The sequence below is a fragment of the Archocentrus centrarchus genome, chromosome 24 (genome assembly GCF_007364275.1).
Source record: "Archocentrus centrarchus isolate MPI-CPG fArcCen1 chromosome 24, fArcCen1, whole genome shotgun sequence".
NCBI classification, from domain to species: domain Eukaryota; kingdom Metazoa; phylum Chordata; class Actinopteri; order Cichliformes; family Cichlidae; genus Archocentrus; species Archocentrus centrarchus.
In genome coordinates this window covers 4707074-4734274 of record NC_044369.1, presented here as the reverse complement: position 1 = coordinate 4734274, position 27201 = coordinate 4707074, and the positions used below count along the sequence as shown (strand labels likewise).

General features: G+C 39.5%; 1 protein-coding gene across 2 annotated transcripts; it reads left to right on the top strand.

The window, feature by feature from the left end:
* dnajc5ga (DnaJ (Hsp40) homolog, subfamily C, member 5 gamma a) lies at positions 1–26418 on the top strand. Of its 2 annotated transcripts, XM_030721848.1 has the most exons (7): positions 6–284; positions 12069–12196; positions 14866–15079; positions 16290–16446; positions 18251–18429; positions 19257–19300; positions 21298–26418. In XM_030721848.1, the coding sequence occupies exons 2-5, from the start codon at positions 12078–12080 to the stop codon at positions 18424–18426; spliced, it is 666 nt and encodes a 221-aa protein (XP_030577708.1). In that variant the 5' UTR covers positions 6–284; positions 12069–12077; the 3' UTR covers positions 18427–18429; positions 19257–19300; positions 21298–26418. The 2 variants fall into 2 exon arrangements, with proteins under 2 accessions (XP_030577709.1, XP_030577708.1); XM_030721849.1 differs by lacking the exon at positions 18251–18429 and having other exon boundaries at positions 1–284.
* Positions 26419–27201: the final 783 nt, after the last annotated feature.

The window sequence follows — 27201 nt, the reverse complement described above, 5'->3', positions numbered from 1 at the left end:
CTTTCCCGGAGGCTGAATTGCACCCATTCCTTACGGGATTAATGGGATGTGGCGCGGCGTCTCTCTCACATCGGCTGTGGTGAAACCATGAGAGCAATATCTTCCTTCATTTCCTGAAAGGAGGAGCCACACAAGAAGCAGCAACTCACCGGCGACAGAGGGCTGCTAGCGGGCTAAAAGCACCGTGTTTCCGAACCGTTAACTGGGAGTTAAGAGCCTAACTCGGATGCCTCTATGATCCAGCTAATCGTACAGCGAGATAAACAGAGCTCAGTTTGCACAAGGTAAGGCGTTTGGGGCCACTAAATTAGCTAGCATGAGGTTAGCTAACCGCGGGTAGCTGTCACGGTCACGTACGCCAAACCCCATTCAAAGAATCTGTCAATTTAAGGTTCGCCTTAGCTAGTTCATCTCACCTCGAAGCTGCTGTATAAAGCGTTAATTTAGCCCTTTTCTTTAACCGTGAGGTTATAAATTTCGATGCCGACTGACTGAGAATTTGCTCTTCAGAAGAAATAAATGCTGTTTTATATTAAAAGATTGTTTAATCAAAGCCAAATTGATGTTTTTGCTCGGACCGATGTCTTATAGTACAGATTTTCCTGTTCTTCAATTTAAGCGTAATATCTTAAATTTCCAATATATAGTCAGGGCCATTTGGTCCCCAATCCACAGTGGCCGTTCGCGTGTCGATGGATGCGTAATGAAAATACACATTCTTGGTCTATTTATTAATTCAGTTTTGCCTTAAAAAAATACATTTCGTGGTAAAATGTGTGAAGAGAGCCATCTGTCATCGCCACGGTGAGGATGGCAGGTTTTTTTCCTTATAGTGCATTAACAAAATGAATTGCAGAATATGGTGAAATAAAACAAACTAACACGTATTTATGAATGGCGGGGTGTAAAATAGAAAGTAGTTCTCCATGTGCTGGGAGATTAGCAAAAAGGATTAGAGCTGCACAAGGACAAACAGACGTCAATCACGCGCCTCTCCTTCCTTCATTACACCCTCATCTTCATCCCAAAACACCAGCAGCCCCCTTCCTCCCAGAGGAGTGTCTGCCGTGGGCTCAGAGTGGAGTGGAGGTGTGGTACTATTCAGGTTCAAAGATCATAATCTGGCAAAATCAAGCACTTGGTCTGGGTTCAGTTTGTTTTGATTCAGGCCTAATCTAAGGACCCATTTACAGGGAACATCTTTCTCCTGCACTTAACCTCTCAGGCCCTTCTTCCATGCCTGCCTGTCAATTTGATAATTTCAGGTTTGACCTTCTCAAATGTGAGGATTTTCTCCAACATTGTAAACTGTATATTTCAGGAGTTTTTCCACTGTTGGTCAGAATAAGTCATTTAAAGATGCAGGTTAAATCCCTGCTCGTGTATGTCTGTACATGAAGAATATCTGATAATATCACCTACCAGTATTTTTTTTTTTTTTAGCAGAATTCCCAAGCAGCATGTTATCAGATTAACCACATATTTGCATCTGTAAATAATGGAAAACATACAGATTATCCATGAGTTTAACCTCCCAGGAATCCCTTTCTCCCCAGGGTCTCCCTGTCAGGCAATAATTTTAGGTTTCAGCTTCTTATATATAAGGATTTGATTTTTATTTATTTTTAATCTCCATCATTGTAAACTAGATATTTTTGGATTTTTTTTTTTTGGGCTGTGGTTATGGTCAAACAAGTTATTCAAGGACCTGGATTAGATCCCTGCTTATTTAAGATCTAAATTATGGACAGGAAGGTCTTTTCTCCCATAGTCTCCCTGAGGGAATAATCAGGTTCTAGCTCCTGAAATGTTGGGATTTTCTGGGTTTCTCCATTGTTGCAATCTAGACATTGGACCTGGATTAGATCTTATTACTTATTCATTTTGGACTGGGAGTGATTGAGTTTGTCTTGAACAGCAAGATGACTGCAAGCTCTGACAGATAAATCAGAAGCAAAATGCCTAACAGTACTTTTATTTATTTATTTATTTTTGTCATTTTTAGCAGCGTCAACAAGCAATAAATTTATAAATTAACAGCTCAATCACTGAGATCATTGTTAACTTAAACAGCATGTCATACATTGATGTTGAATGCTTTGAAGGGCACTGTAAAGCTCCTGGTGGTGATGGCTGTTATGCTGCTTCTGTGAGCTATACAGCTGTTCTTTTTCCCACTGTGGAAGCTTGAGTGCATTGGGCCATACATAAAGGCAGCTTTACATTTGTGGTAATAGCTGATGTTCAGGGCTGGATTGGGCAAATGCCCAGAGGTCTTAATTTGACTTATTTTATCCATTTTAATGGATACCTTATGAGACTAATCTGAAAGAGGAAGTCTCTGTCTGAATCTTAATTTATTTTCAGCTCAGTTGTTCTAATCAATTTTGTTTTCTGTAGGTGACAGTAAAAACACAGAAAACCTGAGGAAATGTTTAATATCCAGGACAAACAACAGTTAATTTAACAATCAGCAGCCCTGGCAGATGTTTTCTTCCATAATCAGTTAAAGGTTCAGTATCATAATGCCCGTCTCTTCTTCTCCCTGTCCTGCTGTCAAAAACCAAAGATGTTAATTGTTTTTCCAAGTTAGTAATGCTTTCCTGATGATATAATGCTTCAGTAGTTTCAGGGCATATTATTAAAATAAAATTAAGTTAATTCTGTAAATTATGGCCATCAGAAAGAAAGCAGATTTAAAGTACTTCATTTTCAGACCCAAAAGCTAAAAGCAGCTCTTATGCTGTCTATGTTCATGGAGCTGACATGTATATTATAGGCCAGTATAGACCCAGAAACACATTTTTGGACCCCGTGGGAGGTCAACCCAACATATCAGCGTTGCTCTGCCGGTCCTTTTGGTGAAAGCTGGATGTCCACACAGTCTGAGAGTGAAGTCTTACTGTGAGACTCAGTTCATGGTTAATTTATTGTAATTTGGCTCGTAAGAATGGGGGGAAAATTGAAAACAAACATTTTTAATGCACTTTATGGATAATGTTTTCCTGACCAACCAACCAGTCCTGGGTCACAGCAGGCTGGAGACTGTCCCAGCTATAACATGGTGAGAAGTTATGTACACAATGGAGCCCCCACCCCCCCAAGATACATGTACAGTGATTATGTTTAACAAAATATGATGTTCTGCAAGGAGTCCACCTTTTTTAATCATACATGATATTTTTTTATTTGTAGTCAGCAGATTAACAGACAGGTGAGCACATACAGGTTTGTTTGGGTTTTTTTACTGAAAAAAACAGTCCCCAAAAGAAGTTTAATCAAAAAATTTATTAATAATTTTTTTAAATGGAGTTTTATTTAGTCATTTATAGTAATTTATTTTCTTTTATCAATAGTTCAGAAATTACAGCAAAATATCTACATTTCTATAAGGACCACAGACTCATCGCTTTGACTGTATGTGGCTCAGTCATGATGATGTGCCCATTTTGGGTCAGAAAAAATCGTATCCTCGTAAAAATTTAATGGTGCTGGTGAATCAGTGTCCTTTTGGGGCCCTGTTTCCTTGATTGTTCGACCCCTGTGAGCTTTGTGTAGTGACCAAAACAACTAGATCACAGATCCAAGAGGCGGCAATGAGCTTCCACCGAAGGGTGGCTGGGCTCTCTCTTAGAGATGAGGTAAGGAGGGGTTCAGAGTCCATTGTGTACTCCTCCACATCAAAAGGACCCTGTTGAGGTGGTTTGGGCATCTGACAGGAATGCCTCCTGGGTGAAGTGTTCTGGGCATGTCCTACCAGGAGGAGACCCTGGGGCAGACCCAGGACACACTGGATTATATCTCTCAGCTGGCCTCAGCTTCTCAGTTTAGGCTGCTGCCTGCACGACCTGGCCGCGGATAAATGAAAGAAAATGGATGGGTGGATCTTTTGTACAGTGAGTTGACCATTCTGCTGAAGACTCACCTTGTTTATTGCACACGTGTCTTTGGTGGGTGTACCGGTGATGTCAGTGTGACACATACAACACTTTGTGCGTATTAGTTATCCTCATTTGCTATAAATCCAAAGTATTTCCAAGCAGCGGATGATGATCCGTCTTTGTCTCATCCAAACTAGTCCAGGAAACTTCCGCGTGTGGGGTGCAGGGAACAGCTGTACATGTGCAGGCAGATGGTGAGGCACTGATTTAGGGAGCGCTTGATTAGCTTTTGGTTTGAGTTCTAGTAGCGGAGCATGTTCATCATGTTCATTTGAAGCCAAAATCGTGATCAAGATTAAAATATGATTAATTATGCACCCCTAATGTTTGTTTTAGAGGTTTTACACGCTTTGCAGTTGGATCACAGTAGCCACTGCATTAATAAGTTCTTAGATCACACCTGTCTTTAAACGTTCTTTGTGTGTCACCTTAACTTGTAAAGTTTTGTGAATGTTTCATTGGACCGACAAATTGTGTTGTTTGTGGACGGATTTGTCACAACAGCAAAGACTTCACAGGAGTGCAGTTTAGATCAGGTTTCCAGATGGGTGTAAAGAAGGCTGGAGCTGGCCTTTGCTTTGCAGCCTGTCCTGTATCCTTTTTCCTTTTTAATATGTTTGTAACTTTCCGTATGAAGTAACCACAGTGGTATTGTCTGTCAGTTGGTCAGCTGTTTGGCTGAAAGATTTTGAAGTGGCCCAGAAACAGACATAACATTTGGAGCCTCCGAGTCTTTTACACTGACCTTAAATAAACTCGGGGACACCTGCTCTTTTGAATTTGGCTTATTTTTTTTTTCTTTAAGGTGAGACGATGTGAATACCCTTTTCCTCCAACTTCAGCGCATGCTTTAGAAACAAGCATTTAGCATGCTTTTTTTTTGGGCTTCTGATCCACAATCCACCAGCTTCCCACAACAACAGGGTCAAAGTTCAAGTCACAGTGTTAGGAAATGCAGTTGCCCCCAGTGGTAGTCATACTGCATAGAAAAGTGTGCACTTTTTAAGTGTAGCTGCAGTGCTGCATACCAGGAGTGTAGATGTTTATATTCAGTATTGTGTAATACTGAACACACTGATACACTGAATTTCCATCAGAGAGTGAGTGTCAAAGATCTGTTAAACTGTGTGGCAGGGCAGCAGCTTTTACACAGGTAATCATGTCGCACACCTTTAAAAGCCACAGTTATTTTCAACAACAAAGACATCTATTTTAAGACCAGCAGTGTTGCAGGCTATCTTAAGATTTGCTGTCCTTGCTGATCGAGGAGTTTTGAGGGAGTTTTTTTGCCTGCAGTCCTCACAAGATTCTCTTCATTTGTGGTTTTTGACAAGCACCCCTTTCTTAAGCAATAGAAAAGCTTTGTTCAGCTGGTATAAAGGCCTTTATGTTCTTTACTAATAATAACTTTAGAAAAATAATCATTTAACTACTCCCAAAATATGGATCTGAGTCTTTTCTCTGCTTCCAAATATCACTTTATGTCGGTAGAAATCTGCTTGTAAATTGTTAGTTATTAGTTACATCAGTGGAGATAAATATTTTTAAATACTGATATTTCATAGTCTGCCTCTGTCTCTCCTGTCAGTGTGACTATAAATAAATATATTGTGAAATCTCTTTCAGCCAGTCTGGGTCAGCGTGGATTTTTAAAGTGGAAGCAGACTTTAAAAAAAAAAAAAAAAAAATGATGTTACTTTGAGAGACAAACATCACCATCAAAGGACGGGAAATGATTAAAAGCAATTTAAAATGAGAGACAGATTTTACATGTCATAAATCGAGCCTTTGTTTTGTTGTGGTAGTTTGTACCTGGTGGCCAACAGAACTGCTTTTTAATCTGCATTTTAATCCAGAAATGTAAAACTCAGTTTAGCTGGTGAGCCACATGCAGCCCAGTTTGACCTTTAGAGTCAGAGCAAAACACCCCTTAATTTTTAATCTAAAATATACTCAAAGTTATCACATTTAATAAACCTAAAACAGCCAAAAAAAATAATTTCTATGCTTATCACACTACAAAGAAAAGCTGTTGCAGCGCGGCTCCTTGGGCTTACAGTCTAAGAAATGAATGTAAAATTACAGGAAAAAGAACTGGAAGCTCATTATCCGCACTTTGTCCCATAACAAGCAGGATATTAAAAAAACAGGATATTCATAGAAAATGTCCTGTTTTATTTAAACTGTGGAGCCACTGTAGAGAATGAAAATTCTGATATTTGATGGCTAATCTACAGTTAAAAAAACCTTTGTCTGTTTAGTTGTTGTTCTGTGACTGACTTTGGTTATGATGCCAGACTGTGGTTGATGTGTCTGCTAGTAAAAAGGCTGGAAAATGTACGGTGATGCAGAACGACTCTCGTGTTGTGAGCCATCCTTAAGGATTAGTTATAGTGAAATGTCTAAAATCGATTCCCTTCTTCACTGCAGTTTTCACTTTTCTAAAGCCATCCGATGGGCTGGTTTGGACCGTTTGGCGGACCGGTTCTGTCCCACGGGCTGCATGTTTGACATCCCTGTTTTAATCAAATAAGTATATGATCCATAAACACGACTGTGCTGGAGTTCTAGTCGATTCTTTTTTTCTTCTATATAAAAAGAAGAATGGGCAGCACTGTGCTCTGGTGGTTAGCACTGTTACCTCACAGCTAGAAGGTCTGGGTTTGATTCCATTTTGGCTCGGGCCTTTCTGTGTGGAGTTTGCATGCTCTCCCCGTGTCTGCGTGGTTTCCTCCCACAGTCCAAAGACATGCAGTTAGTGGGGTTAGGTTAACTGGTGATTTTAAATTGCCTATAGGTGTGAATGGTTGTCTGTCTCTGTGTTAGCCCTGCGACAGGCCAGTGACCTGTACAGGTGTACCCTGCCATTTGTCCTATGACACTCTGGGATAGTCTCCAGCCACTGAACAGGATAAACGGAAGCGAATGGTTGGATAAATAATGGATAAAATGACATTGCTCTTTCATAGGACTGCCATCTGTTTTATTTCCACCTTGCTTGTTTAGATGTTCTCATCACAGATAGTGAGAGGCTCTGTAGCCCTGATCAGTGGCGAGTGATGTTATAGCATCAGCTACCAACAGGTAACAGGTGTTGTACATAAAGTAAAATAATAGCTTATTGAACTAGTATTTCTGGTAACAACAAACAAAGGTGGCAACGTTTAAACAACTAGTGCTGATTCCTACTACAAACCTCTTTGTCTCCGTTTTTCAGTTTGACCTGTGAAACAATCATTCCCTGCTGCCTCCCTCAGTTTCTGCCTTTTCTCTTATTTGACACTGTCACATGAGGCTAAATGGGATAAATATCTTCACTTTTAAAGGCTCGGTGTCCGTCTGGCAGTGACTCTTTCCCTTTCCTCTGTCTCCAGCGTTAGTACTCAGGCTGGAAGGTCCATTTACATATCATTGTTTCATGTCACTGAGCTCCATTTGCATACATCCAGGGCAGGTTTGGAAAGTCTGCACCACAAAGACCGCAGTTTGCTAATTAACTTAATAGACCTGGCTGAGTGGACCTCGATCGATTGCTTCACCGTTGAGCTGCAGTTTGATCAAAGTGTGGTACCTTTCCTCAGAGCAGCTCGGTGATCACAAAAGGTTTATTTTAGGAGAAATAGCGAAGGCTTGTCCTGTTTTAAATGCTGCCCCTCCTGCCTGCATGCCCGCCCCTTGTTTTGTGCACCGTGTTTGGAGATGCATTTACATCAGCTCTCTTGGCTCCGGCAGAAACACCATCTGGGCCTGCTGCGTTTCCATCATAGGGGAAAAATTGTCCTTTTTGAACTCTTTGCAGGATTTATTTCAGTCAGAAGTGGATCTGTAGCACAACCCATGTAGAATCTTATTTCTGCTACAAATACTTGTTATCTATCAATCTACATGTTTTCTCTATTATGTAATTTTCCTTTGGGGCGAGGCCAAAATGTGAATGCCAGAATTTTTACGTGCAGGAAAATCCCTCTAATATAACACAAGTGAAAGCAAAAAAGAAGAAAAAAAAATGAAATGATTAAAATAGATTTTTAGATTAGATTCACCTTTATTATCATTGTGCTGAGTACAGGTCCAAAGCCACTGAACGTCATTCTGACATAGTCAGGACAAAGTGGAGCACTGTGGAGGTGGTGTCCTCTGTTGACCTGGTGGACAAACTGATGGGGGTCCAAAGTGGGAAAGAACCCATGGACACCTGCTTGTAAAAGGAAAATCAGACTGTAAGAAGAATTAGCCTAGGCTCTGTAATGAAGGAGTGATGAAAGTAATTTGTATGCTTTGTGTAAGTCCTCCAGCAGCGCAATCTGGCGGACATTATTTTCATGTGTGCTCATTAGAACACTTTTGCTTGTTGACTGAGTTCATTCTAAAATTAATCTTTGTGTACCAGGTAATTATTTTGCATCAAAATGGAGATTACTTCAACGCCATTTATTTTATTTTTAATAACTGATTTACTGTTTTATTTTAATTTGCTTGAATGTTTTATCAATGTTATGCTGCAAAGACGCCTCTACCAGAGCAAGATAATTCCCTAAATCAGCCAGCTGTGAACTGAACTGAGAGAACTTGAGTTTAAGAATAGAAAGACACAAATTTTAGAGTTTATATGAGCTGCCATTTTTCCAAAAATATTTATCACAAACAATGTTTCAGAGCTTTTTTATTTTTTTTAAGTGTTCTCTGTTGATATAAACTCTGAAGGGACCCAAATCTTTAGATCTGACTGAAATGGGAGGTAAAAGAATAAAATATGCTTCCTTTGAGTTCCATCTGTTAGGATTGTAAATCCACATAAGCACTATGAAGCCTGTTATTTTGTTTTCACAACAGGAGACACTTAACTAACTGGATGAGAGCGCAATGTAAACAAAGTGGCTAGTTTTCTCTCACTGGTGCAGCGTCTGAGGTTGAATTTTTTTTTTTTTTTAATTATTATTATTATTATTTTTTTTTTTTTTTTTGGGGGGGGGGGGTCTTCTTTAAATGCAAAATTGACCTTTAAGTAGAGATTTGATCAAAGAAGGGCATTCATCTGGTTTCTGACCAGAATCCACTGCAGACTTTCTTTGAAGGACACCCTGGGGGTGGGGCTCTAATTTTAGCAATGCAGGATAATAAGAGGAGATTCTTTGCTTGTGTGAAACGGTTGTTTATCACTAACTGAAACAAAAGCCATAGAAAGATTGAGGATTAATATCCAAACTGTGGAGAGATTCCAGCCTTTCTATATATGCTAAAGACAGAGAGTCAGTGCTGACCTGTCTGACGTGCATTTGCCTTTAATTTGGGACCATTTTGTGAGCAAAACAGCTTTTTGTTTTTCAGGCAGTAGATAAATGGAGCTGCACCAAGGCCCAGTATAAGATCTTTGATTCAAGCAAAGCTGTTGAAGTCCAATTATTAAAGATATGGAGCTAGTAATAATCTCAATAGGTCCCTTTAATTATAATAATCACAAAAACATGTTTCAGTTTGTGCTGTTAAATGAGAGGAACAGGTTAATGCATATAAGCATTACTCAGAATGACACATCATTCATAAAATTAATCTGAGTTCGTATATTAACAACTAATTAACTAATTAACAAATGCCCAGGGTTAGGGTTAACCCCAACTCCTAACCCCCTAACCCAAATGACTTTGTAATGGTTAGATGATATAACAAAAATCCCCATTCACAAATCTGCAGTGTTAACTGTGGTCTCTCTAATTAGTAAGAGTTACATATTCATCTAAATTTTAATCCTCTTGCAAATCTGCCCCGTCTGTAATGAGTCAAATAAAAATCCCAAAAGTAAAGTGTGCCAGATGGAAATATTAATCCTTAGTAGTCTTTTATTTTTATGTTTATATATTTACAGTCAAGGGTTCCTTTTTTGGAAACTCTTCAGACGTAGAATTACGAGGGCTGCAGTTAAACGCTTATGAGTGTGTTTTGGCTTCAGTTAAAGCTGCTGGATGTGTAGGACAGAGTAATCCAACTGTCTGCTCCTTTTTCAGCCCACAGTGCAACTACTGCTTTAGAACCTGTGTAGATATTTGGACGGTTGATTTGTCTGTTGCAGGTATCTGTAGAGTTGTCTTGTCAGCCTCTGACCAGTACGTTGGCCCTGTCTGACATGGACTTGGACGGGTAATCTGTGAGATCAGCAAAATGTAATCTTCTTTAGTCAATGACCTGGGTGGCATTATTTGTGTGGCTCAGTATGAGTCAGTGTGAGTGTATTTGTGTGTGCGTACATTTGTGGTAGTTGATCAGAAATCTCTTTTTGTATTGTGTAGTTGTCAGCCACTAACTCTCTGCTTCTGAATATTTGCGATTCATACTTGCATACTGGGGTTTGCTAGGATGATGCTAGACCCTTTTTTCTAAACATTTCTCTAAGTATTTACACTGAAGGGGGTGGAGAGGTTAAAAATAACTGCATTTGCCTTGGAGATGTGCACAACAAAAGCTACTGTTAAAAAGGCAGTCTGCCCAGAAGGTGCAATAGAACTAATTGCTGTCAAGTTTTAAGCTGCTTTATGAAGCCTGTTAGTTATCTTCAAATTTAGCTGTGTTGCAGCAACATCATCGTTCATGTTTAATAAAGATAATTTAGCCTCTCTTAATTTTCTTAGTCTTGATTAGCTTCTGAGGTAAATAGACTGTATACAAAAGATGGAGACAACGTGATGATATGTATGTTAGTTTGTAAAGTCCAGTTTTGAAGCATTTCAGCTCAAAGTTTTTGCTATTTTGATCTTAGCTTATGGGAACCAGATGTCCTGAGGACAGGCTAAGATACTGAGCAACTTGCAAATGAGACAATTTAATGTCACAAAAAATATATTTTCTTTTTGCAAGAAAATGGCAGATTTATGCCCCTCTATTGTGTGTGTGTGTGTGTGTGTGTGTGTGTGTGTGTGTGTGTGTGTGTGTGTGTGTGTGTGTGTGTGTAAAAGTAAAAAACAGTGACTAAATCCAAACAGACTACCGTATTTTTCGGACTATACGTCGCTCCGGAGTATAGGTCGCACCAGCCAAAAAATGCATAATAAAGAAGAAAAAAACATATATAGGTCGCACCGGACTATAAGTCGCACTTTTTTTGGGGGGGGGGGGTTGATAGAATCCGAGACTCAGAGCACAAATTCCATCTTGAACGGCAATTTAAAATAATAATGGATTAAAGAACAGGACGAACACGGTTACACCTACGGTATGCTAACGTAACACATTCAGCTACATGACGCACAACGAACACGTGTTCGGTATTGTTACGTTGTAAACACACTTCCAAAGTCGGCGATATTCACAACAAAGGTCGTCTTTATTAACAGAAAAACGGCTGCTGTAGGCCACAGCCACGCCAACCACAACTACAACAGCGGAACAGCAACACACACACAGGCAAGCTCTCGGTCTTTTTCTCTCTCTCCATGCTGCCTTCACGAACCTCCCGAACAGTCCGAAATCCCACAACATCAACACGCTCTCTAACTAAGAGAATCGCTACAGTATGTTAACGTAACATTAAGTTATTCAGATAGCCATAGCATAAAGAACATACTAACAAGTTAACCAAACCATCAATCCATTGAATTCTTCATCCTCGGTGTCACTTCTAAACAATTCCGTACACTCCGTAGACGAAGCGCCGCTTCCTCTTCTGTGTCGCGTTAGTCAGACTCGTCGTCAGCTGCAGTTCCAATTATTCCAGCCTTTCTGAATCCCAACAGGATGGTTTGTCACTGAAGCCCATGTTTTCTTGATCCATCCAATGACTTCCAGGAAAGTTGGGTGGCGCATTCTCCCAGTTGCCGTTAAGCTGTGCTCTCCATCCACTGCGCCCACAGGTTACGCAAGACTGCCTTAAAGCTGCAGTTCACGGAGATGTCAAGTGGCTGGAGTATTTTGGTTCATGTGTTATAAATGTCACATATACGTCGCTCCGGAGTATAGGTCGCACCCCCAGCCAAACTATGAAAAAAAGTGCGACTTATACTCCGGAAAATACGGTAATGATAATCAAAACTGGCCTGACTGTTGTCTCAATCTGGGTTTCTACATTCTTGAAATGTGGCTACAGGCTGAGCTGTTTGTGCCATCATTTTCTCATCGTTTTGACCTTTTTAATGACAGAGGTGAGCCATGGCTGAACCAAACTCCTCCCGTCCCCAAAGGAAGATGTCCACCTCTGGGGAGAGTGTGTACAAGGTGCTAGGCCTGGAGAAAGGCGCGTCAGCAGAGGAAATCAAGAAAGCATACAGGTAAGCTCAACTTTTATTACTTCACTTTATTAAAGTGGGCCTAATCTGCTAATTATCAGATTATCATATTTTTAATGTAGGACTCTGGTAGGGTAGCTTTGCATGATTCACAGTTCAAAATGATCCTTATTTATCTTATACTGGGCCTTTAAGCCTGCTTTCTTCTGATTGGCTGCGAACAGACACAGAAGGTATATGAAGTGCTTTGAGTGCTCAGTTAAGAGTAGAAAAGCGCTATATAAGAACCAGGGTTATAATAGTTTGGGATTTTACATTATAGTTTAGTTTTAGTTAGTTTTTATTTTTTTTCTCTAATTCAGTTAGTTTTAATTAGTTTTCAGAGAGGCTTTGCTCGTTTTTATTAGTTTTTATTTTTGGTTTCATGCTTAGTTTTAGTTAGTTTCAGTTAGTTTCAGTATTAGTTTTAGTATTTTCATACCTGATCAGGTGCAAGATTCAAGGCGCAAAAGTGACTATTGTGTAATGAAAACTTGACAAAAGATACAGTTTAAAGAAATATAGTCAACACCCAACTGTTCACAAGACATGCTAAATGTGTGAACATCAACAGGGAGAAACAAAGAAAAACATGAACTCCCAAACTCAATAAATTCTACAATAAACTCCACAATAAACTTCAGCATCAGTGCAGCAGATTAATAACGCCTACATGTGGTGTTTGACAAAAACAAACTCTTTGAAGGAGTCAAAGCTCAAATCCAGCTGCATCCTGATGTTCTCACCGCCTGAAGCTGCTTCTGTTTTGGAGCTAGCTTGGTTAGATGCTGCTAATTAAACCTGCAGGGTCTTTGCGGCCTCTGTACACAACCTACAGAAGTTGTCGACCTCATGTCCGCATTTATGCTTGTGTAGCTGGATTGTGTGTGTTAATTACCTTGTGGTCGTGTGCAGGTGTTTGTACTCAAAGAACCTCCATACGGGACTCTGCCGCTTTCTCGGCAGACCGCAGCCATTACTTTGCGGACCAGCGCGGTGAGCGCACGCACATGCGCACTCACTCACACAGTTGTCCTGTGGCGCTCCCAGCTTAAACTCCGAGAGCGGAAACAATGATTTCATATCAATCCACAAGGCTTAAAAAAAACCCAAAAAAACAAGTAAATGAAAGTCAGTTTATCGATAATTTCAGTTAGTTTTAGTTAGTTTTGTAAACTCACAATTCAGTTTTAATTAGTTATCGTTTTTTCCTTTTAATTATAGTTTTTATTTATTTCAGTTAACGACAATGTTTTTTCAATTTCAGTTTTCGTTATTTCGTTCGTTTTCGTTAACTATAATAACCCTGATAAGAACTAGTCCGTTTACCAAAAGCAGGAAGATCAGGCTTCTATGCTTGCTGTTGTTGACATTGTGAGTGGTGGCCATCCCTCGAGTTGCCACACCACACCTATTCCTTAGCTTAGAGCAAGTTCAGTACACCTCAAGCACCAGCTGGCATGTGCAGGAACCAATGTTAAAAACAGAGGTTTAGAATATTTGCCCTTATTGACATCATGCAGATCCAAGAGTAGGAAAAAAAATAGTTGAACTCTGAGTCTTAGACCAGTCTGAATCCTGAGCTTTTGGTTTGCAGGGATTATTTGTAGAAATGCTTGGTTATGTTTAATATGAACTGCAAGAAAAAGCACAGTGGCTCCACTTTAATCTGTCTGTGGCTTCATAGATCAACAAACTAGTCAGTTCAAATTTGTGTCCCTGATGGTGTTTACTGTCGTATGCTGCCAGATGACTCAAGTGCAGAAACATTTCTCCACCAGCTGACTATTTCTGCCTATAAAAGTGCAGACGAATGACACGAGAGCATGTTCTAATAATGATTAGCTAAACTAGATTATGTTTGCGATGGGTATGTGATACATTATGTGGGGATACTTGTACCTTTTTAAATAATCTAAATGACGTGTAACATGTAAGTCATCTTACATAAACTACTAGTATTGACCTCAGACTTGAAATGGTGCAGCACAGTTGTTGAGATCCCAGATATGAGCTACTCGCAAGATCTTTAAAGGATTTTCTTGATTGTTCATCTATGAAAACCTTTCTCAGAGTTTTGAGATGGTAAAATTCAGGGAAAACAGGGCAAGGTTGTTTTTTTTCTCAGATGAGTGCTTGTGCTTCTGTACATCATGGATTTAAATTTACAAACTGCTTGAATTTTTAAAATTTTTTTTCCAGTTTCAAAGCTTCCAGACCCAAAACTGACATGTTAACGTTGTACTTTATTTGCAGTTCATAATATTCTTGTAAAACACACAAAAATTGTTTATACCTTTTTATATATTATTTATAAGGAACCAGCTGATTTTACATTTTTACTAAGATATTAAACCTTTTAATTTGGGCTACAGCCAGCAGTTATTCTGATGATTATTTCCAGTCAGTTGATCACTAGTTTGCTCTAGTGGCATTTTTAGATAGAGTACAAAAAAATCTGTAGTGATGGAGGATGATATGCTTACCCATGTCATTTATTTATTTATTTTACAACCATGACATTCAGGGTTTGAGTCTCTGAAGGAACCATGTGACATGACATGTGATGCGTTATTTATTTATTTTTTTGACTCAAACTTGCAGCAAATTCCTTCCGGCACAGTTAAACAAAAGTATTGATCATCTGCCAATTTTCCTTTCTCGCCTGTCAGAAAACTAGCACTGAAGTACCACCCAGACAAGAACCCGGACAATCCGGAGGCTGCAGAGAAGTTTAAGGAGATCAACAACGCTAACTCTATTTTAAACGATGAGAACAAGAGGAAGATTTACGACGAGTACGGCTCCATGGGTCTTTATGTGTCCGAGCAGTTTGGAGAGGAGAGCGTCAAATACTACTTTCTCATGTCCAAATGGTGGTTTAAGGTTGGTTTGTTTTTTGCTTCTGTGTGTGACTGCCTCTGGCTTCTAAGCTGTTTTCACACATTTACATTACCTACAGAGCTGCGTGAAAAAATGCAGAGATCTTTAGACTGCCAGCCCCCCGGTACAAATGTGATGTCCGATTACGCCCATGTGAGAGTAAAGAAAAAAATGCGCTTTTCAGGCAGCATCCTTGTTTAAGAACATATCTGAAGTGGGCTATTTCCTTTTGTGAAATGTAGAGGCCCGATTCTTCCAGCATTGTCCCGACAACTCAGCCGTGTGTGAAAATGGCTCGGCTGGGTGTACTAAATATATTTCTGCCTTTATTTGGTAATGTTCAGTGTGCTTCAATGAATGACTGAATCTATACTTAAAGTAAAAATTTGATTGGAGCTAACGTGGCAGCTGCAACACCTGCACATTCGGGGTCAGTTACAAGCCTGGTGGTGCGCCTGGTCTTAGCGGACACTGCTGATCTTAGGCAAAATAATTTTTGTTTTTGTAACAGAAAATCTGTAACCGTTAAGTAAGCTAATAGGGATGGGCCTTTCAGGGCAAAGTACCGTTCAAGTATCACTGGGAACTACTCGAGTTCCACACATGACTTTTCAACATGTGTAGTAATTTTTGATATTGGCTGTTTGTCTTTCACAGCACCACATGTTTTACCTGGCTGACTAGCACATTTTCTTCTATTTTTGTTTAATCGTGGCTAAGGATTATGGTAGGCAGCGCTAACCGTGGTCTGGTGTTCTCTCACAGGTGTCGCCGATCACCCACTGTGGGTGCAGATATGCACCTCTTCCATCTGTGCATCACAGTCAGTGTTACTGCAGATTGAAAGCACTGTAGTGAGTGCTGAACATGACTGCAATCAATGTTGGCTTTGTGACGCTTATAATGTGGATTTTACAGTCCCTGCACTCAAAAGGGGTTGTTCTGGTTCTCTAATATCCAATTAGCTAAATTACAAAGTAAAAAGTTTTGTGATCATGTTTCTTAGATGCATTCTAACTGGTCACACATTCATAGGCAGTGCTAAACATGGCAGTGCCACTGACTCTGCAAAATGACATCTGTAATCTGTTTATAAAGGATTGGATAAAATCCTCACTGTTTGCTGTCAATAATTTGTTGGAGATTAAGATTAAAGTTCTTCTCGATCCTCGGTCATATGGCTAAAAATCTGTTTGCCTGTTAATCCCTGTAGGGTCTGGTGCTGTGCTGTACATTGTTCACTTGCTGCTGCTGTTGCTGCTGCTGCTGTTTCTGCTGTGGGAAGTGTAAACCTCCTGACGACGATGAAAACTACCAGTACGTCGACCCTGAAGACCTGGAGGCCCAAATCAAAGCAGAGCAGGATGGAGGTAAGAAAAAGCATAATCCATAATTTATTTTTTTTTTTGGTCAATATTGAAATTATTTAGCACTGTTACTTAAGTGAGTAGATTAAAAAATGGTGGATTTGGTTGAGATTGCAGGGTCGCTGGATTAGGAGTTTGGGGGGTGTTTTTGGCTGTGAAGCCTTTCTCACAGGGGCAGCTGCTCACAGCTACACCCCTGCAGGCCACAGCCTCCACCGTGTGAAGTCTGCGGGCGTAGATGGGGGCAGGAATTAGAAGACTAGCATGCCTCGAGAGACAGACACAAAGGGAATGGGGAAAATGATTGAGGGCTGATGGGTGACAACCAACTGACGCCCCTGTCACCCGCTGCCAAAAGCAGACCAAGCAAGACAAATGAGAGTGCACTGCAGGCCTTTAAGTTCCTCTGGTGAGATCATTTGTTGGCCACAGTCTCTCTTTCTGTTATGTTAGCTCAAGCTGAACTAAATAATGTGAGTTTGGGATTTTAGGGAGCGCTGAAGGCACAATGCTGAAAGACAGCCATTTATAACATAAGAGAAACTGAGAGCGTCATTGCAAAAAATGAATGAAATATATAAAATCAACAGCTTGCACAGTGAGGGGCTTCAGTTTTAGTGGTCCTGATTTGTTGCACCATGAAAACTCAAGCAAACCTGCTCTTCTGTGAGTTTGAGTGTGTGTTGTTTTCCCCCAGTTTAGTTATGACCACTCTTGAAGAAACTCTGTGACATTTGCTTTTCAGAAACTCTTCACGAGTGTTAATAAATGGAGTCAAACACAAACTGAAGGTTGCCATCTGGGGCACCTACAGTTAGTGCATATTCATGTAAAGTCCCACAGGGTCACAAAAAATTGGCAGTCATGTGAACATCTGCCTGGATCCTAGTGGGCTCACAGATGCAGAAATCAAGAATCAAGGCACTGTGACATTTTTAGTTAAATTAAATGATAGGATGATGATTTCTTTTGAAAATAATACTGCAGACTCTACAAACATTTCTGTTGGATGCGGCTAGAGTGCACAAAGAAGCTACAGACTTCATCCTCATCTCTGCCTCTGGTCCTTTTCATTTAACCTACTTGTTAAACTGTTTCTCTGTCATGATGAAGTCTCCTTCTTCCTTCAGGCCTACTGGAGTCTACAGTTGAGTTATGGGGACTATTCTGTTTGCACACTTTTTTTCTTTTTTTTACAGAAACTTATGACCCGTATTTTTGCTCAACTGTGTTAAAATCTCTGAGCATGTGTCAGAGCTTAAAAGCATAATAGATGCATAAACTTGTGTGTTTTTTTTTTTTGTCCCAGTACGTTAATAAGCAGAGGAGCTTCTCTAAGCCTTCACCTTTTAGAGCTTATGGAGATTTGTGAGTGTAATATTTTTCAAAGCCTGCCGTTCAGAGATACTTTAACTTGATTTCAGAGGGAGAATATTTTTTGGCAATTGCTTTATTGATTCATTATAGACATACAGGAGAGAAGTAAAGGGAAGGAGGAGACTAAGCAGTCCAACAATTTTATTGTGAATAACCAGCAGCACAGGAAATGTTAAAGCAATATTTATATGCTCTGAGGCTGAACCAGCAAAACCCTGGTGTGCATTAAATCAAAAGGGTGCATTTTATTGCTTTTTTCTGTAAGAGTATTGTGCTGGATTTATTTATTTCTTGTATTTAAACATTATCTTTAGAATAACTGGTGTTAAAAAAAAAATCAAACCAACTGTAAGGTGTGCTCTTGCATCATCAATGGATTAAATATGCTCTTACGCTTCAGGATTCATGTTTTCGTGCTCCAATCCAACAGGTAACACAGTAATCATAGGCCAACCTACATCTAATCTGGGTCCACAAACCCCAGAAGGACAGAGCATGCCCATCCCCCTGCCTATGCCCATGCCTCCACCTGAGCCCCAGTCGCCAACTTCAGTCAACCCAGTAGTGGAAGATAAACCTGGGGAAAGCGTACCAGATTTAAAATGACTTGTAAGAGCCACCTCGACTGTTTTTTACATTGTCACATTGTCATCCATCCATATTGTCGTGTATAAGAAGCCATCTTGGCCCAGACTCGCCCGTCTTCACGCTTGTTGTTGCATGTCCGCTGTCTGGCTGACTGCACTTGGCTTCTGCTCCTTCACTCATCCATAACAAACTGCTCCTGCTGTCCAGTTATCATTGTCACGTTCATTTACTGCAACCGTCACTGGGTTGTTCAAGTTGTTTCTCACCTGCATGTCTCTTATTAATGTCCATATGCTCCTTCCCAATCTCACAATTGGTGCTATCAGACTATGAGCATGACTATGTCGCATTAATGTCAAATGATACAATATTGTGGTGTTCTCATTATTTCTGCTTGTTTTCAGATGATATAATAGGATATTTTCAGTGTTTGTCCTGTGAAAAGGGAGGTCCAAATGAAGATATTCAGATGGGATATGTAGGAGTGTTACATTACATTCATTTAAATGTAAAGCGTGAACAGTTTGCACAGCATTGCACATCGTCAGATTGTGGTAAAAAACCTGATAAGCTTTTTCTCATATATTAATGCCCTTCTTTTCTTTGGCTAATTTATAGCTTGCTGCTTAAAGCTGTTTTATGAGTAGTTTAGATATTCTTGAATTAATTTCCAGCGCTGTTGTAAGATGAGGCAGTTTCCATACAACCTGCAGGTAACTAAGAAGTCGCCTTTTACCTAAACCAGAAAGAAAAGCGCACAAGAGGTTTTGTTTAATACTTTCATGCTCTTTCCTTTTGTATTTGGTATGTTGAAAATAAAGTGTGTGTGTTTTTGTCTTGTCCCACAGGAAAGTGATGGTGTGGACGAGCCTCAGCTAGCAAAAGCAGGAAGGTAAGACACAAAGTCTCATGTACATTGTATATAGTGTTATTATTATTATTATTATTAGTAGTAGTATTAAGGTTAATATTGTTTGTTGATTTTATATATATTCTTTTCTTAATAGTGTGAATTATTATATCTTTATTTATATTTATAATAACTGCGGCTGCTGTTACACCCAAATTTCCCCTCTGTGGGACAATAAAGGCTGTTTCTTCTTCTTCTTCTTAAAGGACAGTTTTCATTTGGTGATTTGAAAATTAAAATGCAGAATACAAGCAACTGGTTTGAAAGTACTGAGAAGATGGTGTGTGTGTGTGTGTGTGTGTGTGTGTGTGTGTGTGTGTGTGTGTGTGTGTGTGTGTGTGTGTGTGTGTGTGTGTATACATACTTAATTAGTGTTGGACTTTCTAATTTATGGTTGCACAGAACATACCAAAATATCTCATTTATCCTTTTTTTTTTTTTTTTTCTTTAGGGGAATTTTGCCTTTAGGTAGTCACAATTTTTTTAAATCTTTAACTTTTAATTCCTTATATGATCCCATTAACCTCCACAAAGTTAAGGGTAGTCTTCCTGGGTGAAATAAGAATAAAAATCAGTTTTGAACGAAAAACATCCTGAAATGAAAAAAAAAACCTTTCACATATACTTGCACCTTGGTGGCTTCATGTGTCACACTGAAAGGTGATTTCCAGTATGCAATCCCAGTCAAAAGTTTGGACACAGTGTGTCCAAACTTTTGACTGGAATGTATGTTTTGTGCACGTTCTGCAACTAAGAGGAGGGTTACAGGGAAATATATGATGGAAATATTTTTTGGGCTTTTTCTCAGGACAAAATTATGGTTAGGAGGTAGTTTATGAGCTGTTGTTTCCACCAGTGTTTCTTCTTCAATTACTGCTGCAGGGTCCATTTGCTGAGTTTTTGTAGTTCTAGTTTACCGCTGAACGTGTCACAGGGAGGAAATCCTAACATTACTGTTTTGATTAAAGGGCAAACTTTCCTGAGACCCATCATTTGTTACAACAAACCAAATACAAAACATACATAAAAATAATAATAAAAAAAAAAAAAACATTGACAGTTATCTTTGAAGACATTTTTGATGTGTCTCAGTCAGATGGTGTCACACAAAGGCCTGCTTCAGGTTTAAGACGAGGTTTTAGGATGAAAGTTAGAATTAGGTTTTGGAACCCGGGTCAACAGGTTACTCAGGGTTTCCCTGACTGTGCATTGCACACTGTAAAAGATGTTAGAGAGAGGACAGATTTGTTGTTTACAGTTCTGATCAATACATTAATAGCAGTGTTTAGGGTTAAGCTTGATTTGCAATACAGCATTAAATCCACGGTGCAGGCTGTAGCTCTTAGTGATTATTCTGCTAATGTAGGTAGATGCTGCTTTACTACATTATAGATTCATATATAAACTCTGTTGGATCTTAAGTTGTTTTTTTTTCTCCTTCAGTAAAAGATTTATTGGCTCAGAGTTCAACATAAACAGCTCAGTTTCACTTGTGATGGCAGAGCAATGCAGACACACAAACACACTCAAGTATTAATGCAAATGCTCACTACAGCAGGTATACTAATACTATAAATTATACTTTAGGCATTTAAATTAAATGTTTAGAGTTAGGATAACTTTATGGATTAGGTGTAAGGCAGCCCAGCAGTGCGTTATATGCATAAACAAAGGCTGGCTCGGGTTAAGGCATTTTAGGTTTAGGCTGTCAGATAAGAAGTTTGTATGTGTGCCGTGCTCTCTTCACGCAGAGTGCAGCAGTTACAGCTTGGGGTAAAAATATGAGGAATGTTCATTCTAATCAACCTCATAGTTGGAATCGCGCTTACTCGGCTCTGCAGCATCTGCCAAGTTTGGATATACAGTTGCCAAGACTGGCAAAGAAAAGACAGGCACTGCTTGAAATATAAGTAAAAGTGTAATTAACTTGATATAGCTGCTCTTAATCTCAGGTTGACTTCTACTTTCCCCCCCTTTAGCCTTCTGCGCCCCTCTTATGACCCAGCCACATCTGACTGCTGCCAGCGACCCAGAGAGAAACCAGCCCGCAGTCACCAGCCAATCCAGGTTTCAATCCTGATCCACCCAGACCTTCCTGAGCCACCCAACAGTCCCTGCAAGGTGGGCACTTAAACGCTCCTGGCTTCCTTCATGGAACTCAAAATATGGAGGAGCATTCACGCAGATTAACCTACTCTCTGGTAATGCTACGAGCGTCACGGAGGATAATTTCAGGCCAGCTATTAAGACCACAAGCCATCCTCCAACAAGTCTACTCTCTTCTTCCAGCTTCACACATGCCCTGCCTGGGCTGGATGTGACCTTGATAGCAGTCCAGTTATCCAGGGATAGACTTAAACTCCTCACTAATCTCTTCTGGTCATCCCATTCCAACCAGTAAGGGTGTGACACTGGGCAGGAAGATTAGAAAAACGGGGAGATATGAGGGCAAAAAAATAAATTCTAGGAGAGGTGTCTTTCATCATTTATCTGTGATCCAAACGGGACTGGAGCTTATTACCTTTTTTTTTTTCTCCCTGTCACAATCTTAACCGCCTCCCTCCATTTTTGGACTCCATCAGTCACCAGCAGGAGCACTTATTTTCTGTTTTCCCCCTTTAACTTGCCTTGGAGCTGCCCTCAAAAGAAACCCATGCAGGCTGGTGGTAAATTCAGTGCCACGTTTGGTGTGTTCAGATCAGCAGAAAAAGAGGAACTGCGCATATTTTTTTCTCCTGTGAACACCTTCATTCAATTAATTTGCGTTGCATTGTCATCCTCTGGCATCTCAGACCAATTCCATCGATGGTGGTTTAAAAAGAAAGAAGAAGAGAAAAAAAAAAAGAAATCATTTTCAGAGGAGGCAGGATGTCTAACTGATGCTTCACCTTGTACAAAGTTTTCAATCAGAACAGATTCTTTTGGTTTAATGATAAATGTCTGAGCCAAATCTTGGAGCTGAAGATTGAGGAGCTTCAGTCTGGAGTGGATTTGACGCTTCCATCCCCGGCGTGCATGCTTTTTTTGTACGGCTGCATGCCCCTTCTTGTACAGCACTGGAACTCACCTTAAAAACCACAAAACATGGGACAGCTGCTAAGCCAAACCTTACAGACATGCAGACTCAACCTGTAAACAGACACACACTCATAACAGCCCTTAAGTCGTTGTGTGCCGCCCCCGCCCCCAATCATAATCTGCTGACTGAAATGGACAATGACAGATGCCATAGATGTTTTAACTAGAAAGGACTTCATGATTAATTGTGGGGTTTTTTTGGTCAGATTTGCTCTTTATTTTTATTGCGCTTTTTCTTGTTTTGCAGTCAGATTATTTGGTAGACCAAAGCTGACAGCTTCATGTAGCCCAGGCTGATAGTTTCTGGAAATGCCATTTGCTCTGTAAGCCACGGTTCAGATGTCAAAGCTGCGTGTATATTATGCATTTCAGTCTATGCACCGTCTCAGACGGGTCTGTTGCCATTTTTCTTTTATTGTATCTCTTACATTCAGAACTACAGAAACCCTGAAAGTTACTTGATAATTTATGAACTCGGGTCCAGATTCACTAAGGCTACATTGCAGGGGCAATCTCCTGATTTAACTGCACCACTGTTACTTACTGTATTTGGGGATAATTTGAAAATGTATCTGCAGGCCTTAAAAAGAGCAAACAATCAACCATCTTTATTGTAAATTTCAGGCACTCGCCCTTTAAACTGCAGGACTGATCCATTAATTCCCGCAACCTTCCTGATCTGATCCGACTTTCTGGGAAGGAAATTCCTCTTTTATGTACAAACCTGACCCTGACAGTGCTGTGCCTTCAAGAATAATTGACTAAATATAGAAGCTCTGGATGCATTTCGCTGTCTATTTTGCAGCATCACACATGAATGTTGTCTGAAATAATCCAATGCATGAGCACAGTTGATTAAATCTAACCTGAAGCATTCAGGTCTGCTCTTCTTCCCTCAGTGTGCACACTTGCATCACTCTTCCTTCATGCTTTAGTGAATCTGGATCAGTGTTGGGTGCTTAGACACCTTGAATTGCACAATAAATACAGGCACTACAAAGATTTCAGTTTTTATACACCTGCTCTCAAACGCACATTTTCCTGTGTTTTGTTTTTGGTTTCGTGGGGTTTTTTTTCCCCCCTTTTGGATTTTGCTCACATTTTCATCCATCCATCCAGTAATCACAGGGGATCATTCAAAGTGTCTTCTGAAGGGTCAGCTTTACTCGTAGAGCTGCAGCTAGCAATTATTTATTGCTTTGTCTTTATGTTTAATGTGAGAAAATGATAAGAAATATCCAACGGTAGTTTCCATCATGTATCATTCCCATCTCCAATCTGGAGTCTAAGACAAAGAACAGCAGAAAATGAACATTTTTAGCTCGGCTGTTTCTAAGAAAAAGTCCAGGTATTGTTGTAGCCATGGTGGCAGCGGCGTCTGTTACACAAAAACTGTGACTTTGGCCGTAACTCGAGAATAATGCGACTTAGAATGGTCAAGTTCACACCATCAATGCATCTACCAAAAATCTTGGATGAGTTCAAATCTCGGTGACCTTGGCCTGAAGTTAAAGGCCAGAGGTCAAGTTTTCTCAAAGTCTTGTGAACACAATAACTCGAATAATCTCACCTAGGATTCAGCTCTGTCACGTTTTTTAAACTGTGACACTAAAGGCTTCTTGTTGAGTTTCTGCTAGTGTTGGCATGTTGCTGTACATTAATGTCGGTGTTAGTCGGTGTAAAGTCAGTGGATCTGCTCACGACAAAGCTAACTGCTTTAAATGGCGAATTATTTAATAGCCTTCCACACGGGTGATTTGGTAGATTTAGTGCCATTTACTGTTGAGACATGAGAATTATTATTGATGTAATATGATTCTGGGGAGTGTTTGAGCTGCCAGCATTTTGCCTGAAGTTTCCACTTTTCACTAATTTATTGACTTGTCTGAAACAGATTTTTCTTCCTTGGCTCGAGAGCCATGATGGAACAATAATGAGTAACTAATTAATTTTAACAAGAAGAGAGCGTGCAGAGCATTATGCTGCTCCATCTCCATGGATGGATGGATGTTTTGGGGTATCTTCTGGAATGGCACAGAAACTTTGCACAAAGTGAAGTTTAAAATTATTAACACAGACTTTTAAAGGAATAGTTCAACATTTTGGGAAATCTGTTTTGTAACTTTCTTTGCTTCACTGCTTTTGGTAACAGACTGTAAATAAAAGATGGACAGCCACCTCAGCGTCACCCATTGGTCAGTGAAGTTTTGTTATGAGGTCTTGAGCTGAAGGTTTTTCTTGGAGGTTTGAGGCTGTATGTGACGAGTGAGGGGTGGAGCTGACTGAGAAACCAGGGGCTTTGCGTGCTCATAGGCCGGCTTCACGTCACACTTCGAAGCTGCTTCCATCTCTGATGCTCCCGCAAATACCGTTCAGTGTGTTGCCCCCGATAAAGTCCAAAGTTTTGAAAAAGGTCAAGTTGTTTGTTAAACAAACAAGAAGTAACATTGTTGATTTGTGAGTCGGTGCATTTTTGTTAAATTTGGACACTTCTAGGCTGGATTCGACCTAACTGTCGTTTTTTTCCCTGTTTCCAAAATAAAACTTAAAAATGATATTGATGAAACAAAAAGAAATACTAATTTCCCAAAATGGTAAACTATTCACATTTTAAATTAGGGGATGTAACAATTGAAATAGCATACCAATATTATTTTTATGTAAGTTTGTTTTATTTCCTACTTTTTACAAGGGAAAGAAAAAGAGCAACCTCTTTTTAAGGTCAAGTTTTTATAACCATTACACAACAGCCACTGACACACGTAAATGTCCTCTTATTTTCTGATGTTACTGACACCTGGCTGTTTGTTTCATTTCTAATTTAAATTAAAAAAAAAAAACTTTTGCTGCCATGTTGTTACAAAATCTGTTTAAATTTTTTTCAACCTCAAGCATTGTTTACTGACGTCATGTGGAAGCTGTTATGTTTTTGTGATGTGGAGCCTTATAGACTAGTGTAGAGTAGTAATGCTAGTAGTTAATATTTTTTTTCTTTTTGCTGAAATTTTGCTGAAATTTGGTGAAAATGTTTTTCCACTGTTTGCTGCCCAAAACTATTGTGATCTAAATTCAGCTGATAAAACTCGTCTATATTATCCGCTGCACTGAAATAAACTAACACGGAGCTACATGTAGGACCGTTTTGTGAAAACCAAACCAGACAAATATCATCTGTCACTTCATATCTTCTCTCTTTTATTTACATATCAGTTTGTGTTTCTGAGTGAAACAGTCTACAAACTTGAAGTTCATTTTGTGTCATATTTGTTCTTAATTCATATTAATGTCCCAAACTGAAACAAAGCAGTTAACTTGTTTATCATGACATCATTTAAGTTCAAACGTGATGATGGAGCACTGAAAGTGCAAATGACAAAAAAAAAAAATCCTTACTGTTGACATGTTTTATGAAAGGATTTAAGTGTATATACACTTATTTTTTTATTTATGTTGCAAAGAAAATGAGTAACATAAAGTTAAAATGACAGATGTGGACATAAGTCAAGACTTTAAAGCGGTTTCTGTGTTTTCTCCTGAACTGCTGGCTCAGATGTTTGATGCTAACATGTTAGCATGCACTGTGTTTACTAATGAAACTGCGGACGTGTGCTAAAACGGTTAGCATGGAGCTAATGCTCTTCCAGAGGCAGGCGGGTGTCTTCCTGTGGATCAGCCGACTGATTGAAAGATCCACCAGAATTGGTGCATTTGTGTTTGATAATGACGAGCAGAAAAAATTGGATGAAAACTTTTTGAAGCTGAAATTTTTATTTTGTTGGGAGTTTTTTTTTTTTCTGGGCTGATGAGGAGGAGAGGTCACTGTTGTGGTTCCCTGTGGACGATCTGTAAATGATTTATTATGGAAATCAACCCAATTAAAAAGAAACAAACGGGATTTTATAACTTCCTGTGTGTAACTTTGTCTTGTATCTGTGCTTGTGTAGGAAATTATGTGAAAGGTTAGATTTTTTTTTTTTAACACTAAACAAGATATCAAGATAAATAAAAAAATATTAAAAATACCTGAAACAAAATGGTGATGATTGTAAACATAGAAGCAGTTAAATAATAGTGTATGGATAATAATGATAATGGCAACAATTGTATTAATCAAAGTCAGTGATATATATATTTTTTTTAGCAGTGTTTATAAAGGTGCAGGATGGCTTGTGCGCAGCTCTTTTATTTTTTAAATAGTTTGTAAACAGCACATTGTTGACAGTAAGGTAATCACATAATGGAAACATCTTCAGCTTGAATAGCTCTCTGTGTTTGTGTAGCTCACTCCACAGCAGCCTTCCACTCCTGACTATAAATAGTCCTGTTATCCCATTAGCAGCTTAGTCCTGCCGACTCCCTTCTGTTGATTAGCAAATACCTCTTTTTTTCTTTTTTTTGTTGTCTCTGGGAAGGGTCTGTCTGCTGACGGAGGCTGGACGGCGCAAAGGGGTCTCTGGGTCACATTGTGGACGAGATCAGGGTCAGACCAGAGACATGGCAGAGTGCCGAGTCCTGGCCTGAAATCTAGATGATGGTATTAGTGTAACTTTCAGGAGAAAAAGGAACATTTTTAAAACCTTATTTTTGGGGCAAAGTCATCAAACTTTTAAAGTTTTTTTTTTTTGTTTGTTTTTTTTTGACGTCATTTGATTCTGAACATGCAGTTTCATGTCCCAGTGATGATGTAGTTCATGTAGATGAGGCTTCAATAAGAAATAAGTGTAAATGCACAGTTGGTACAAGAACACAAACCAAACAGCAGCCAATTGGTTGCAGACGGGTGTCAATGAGGAGAGCACACCAGC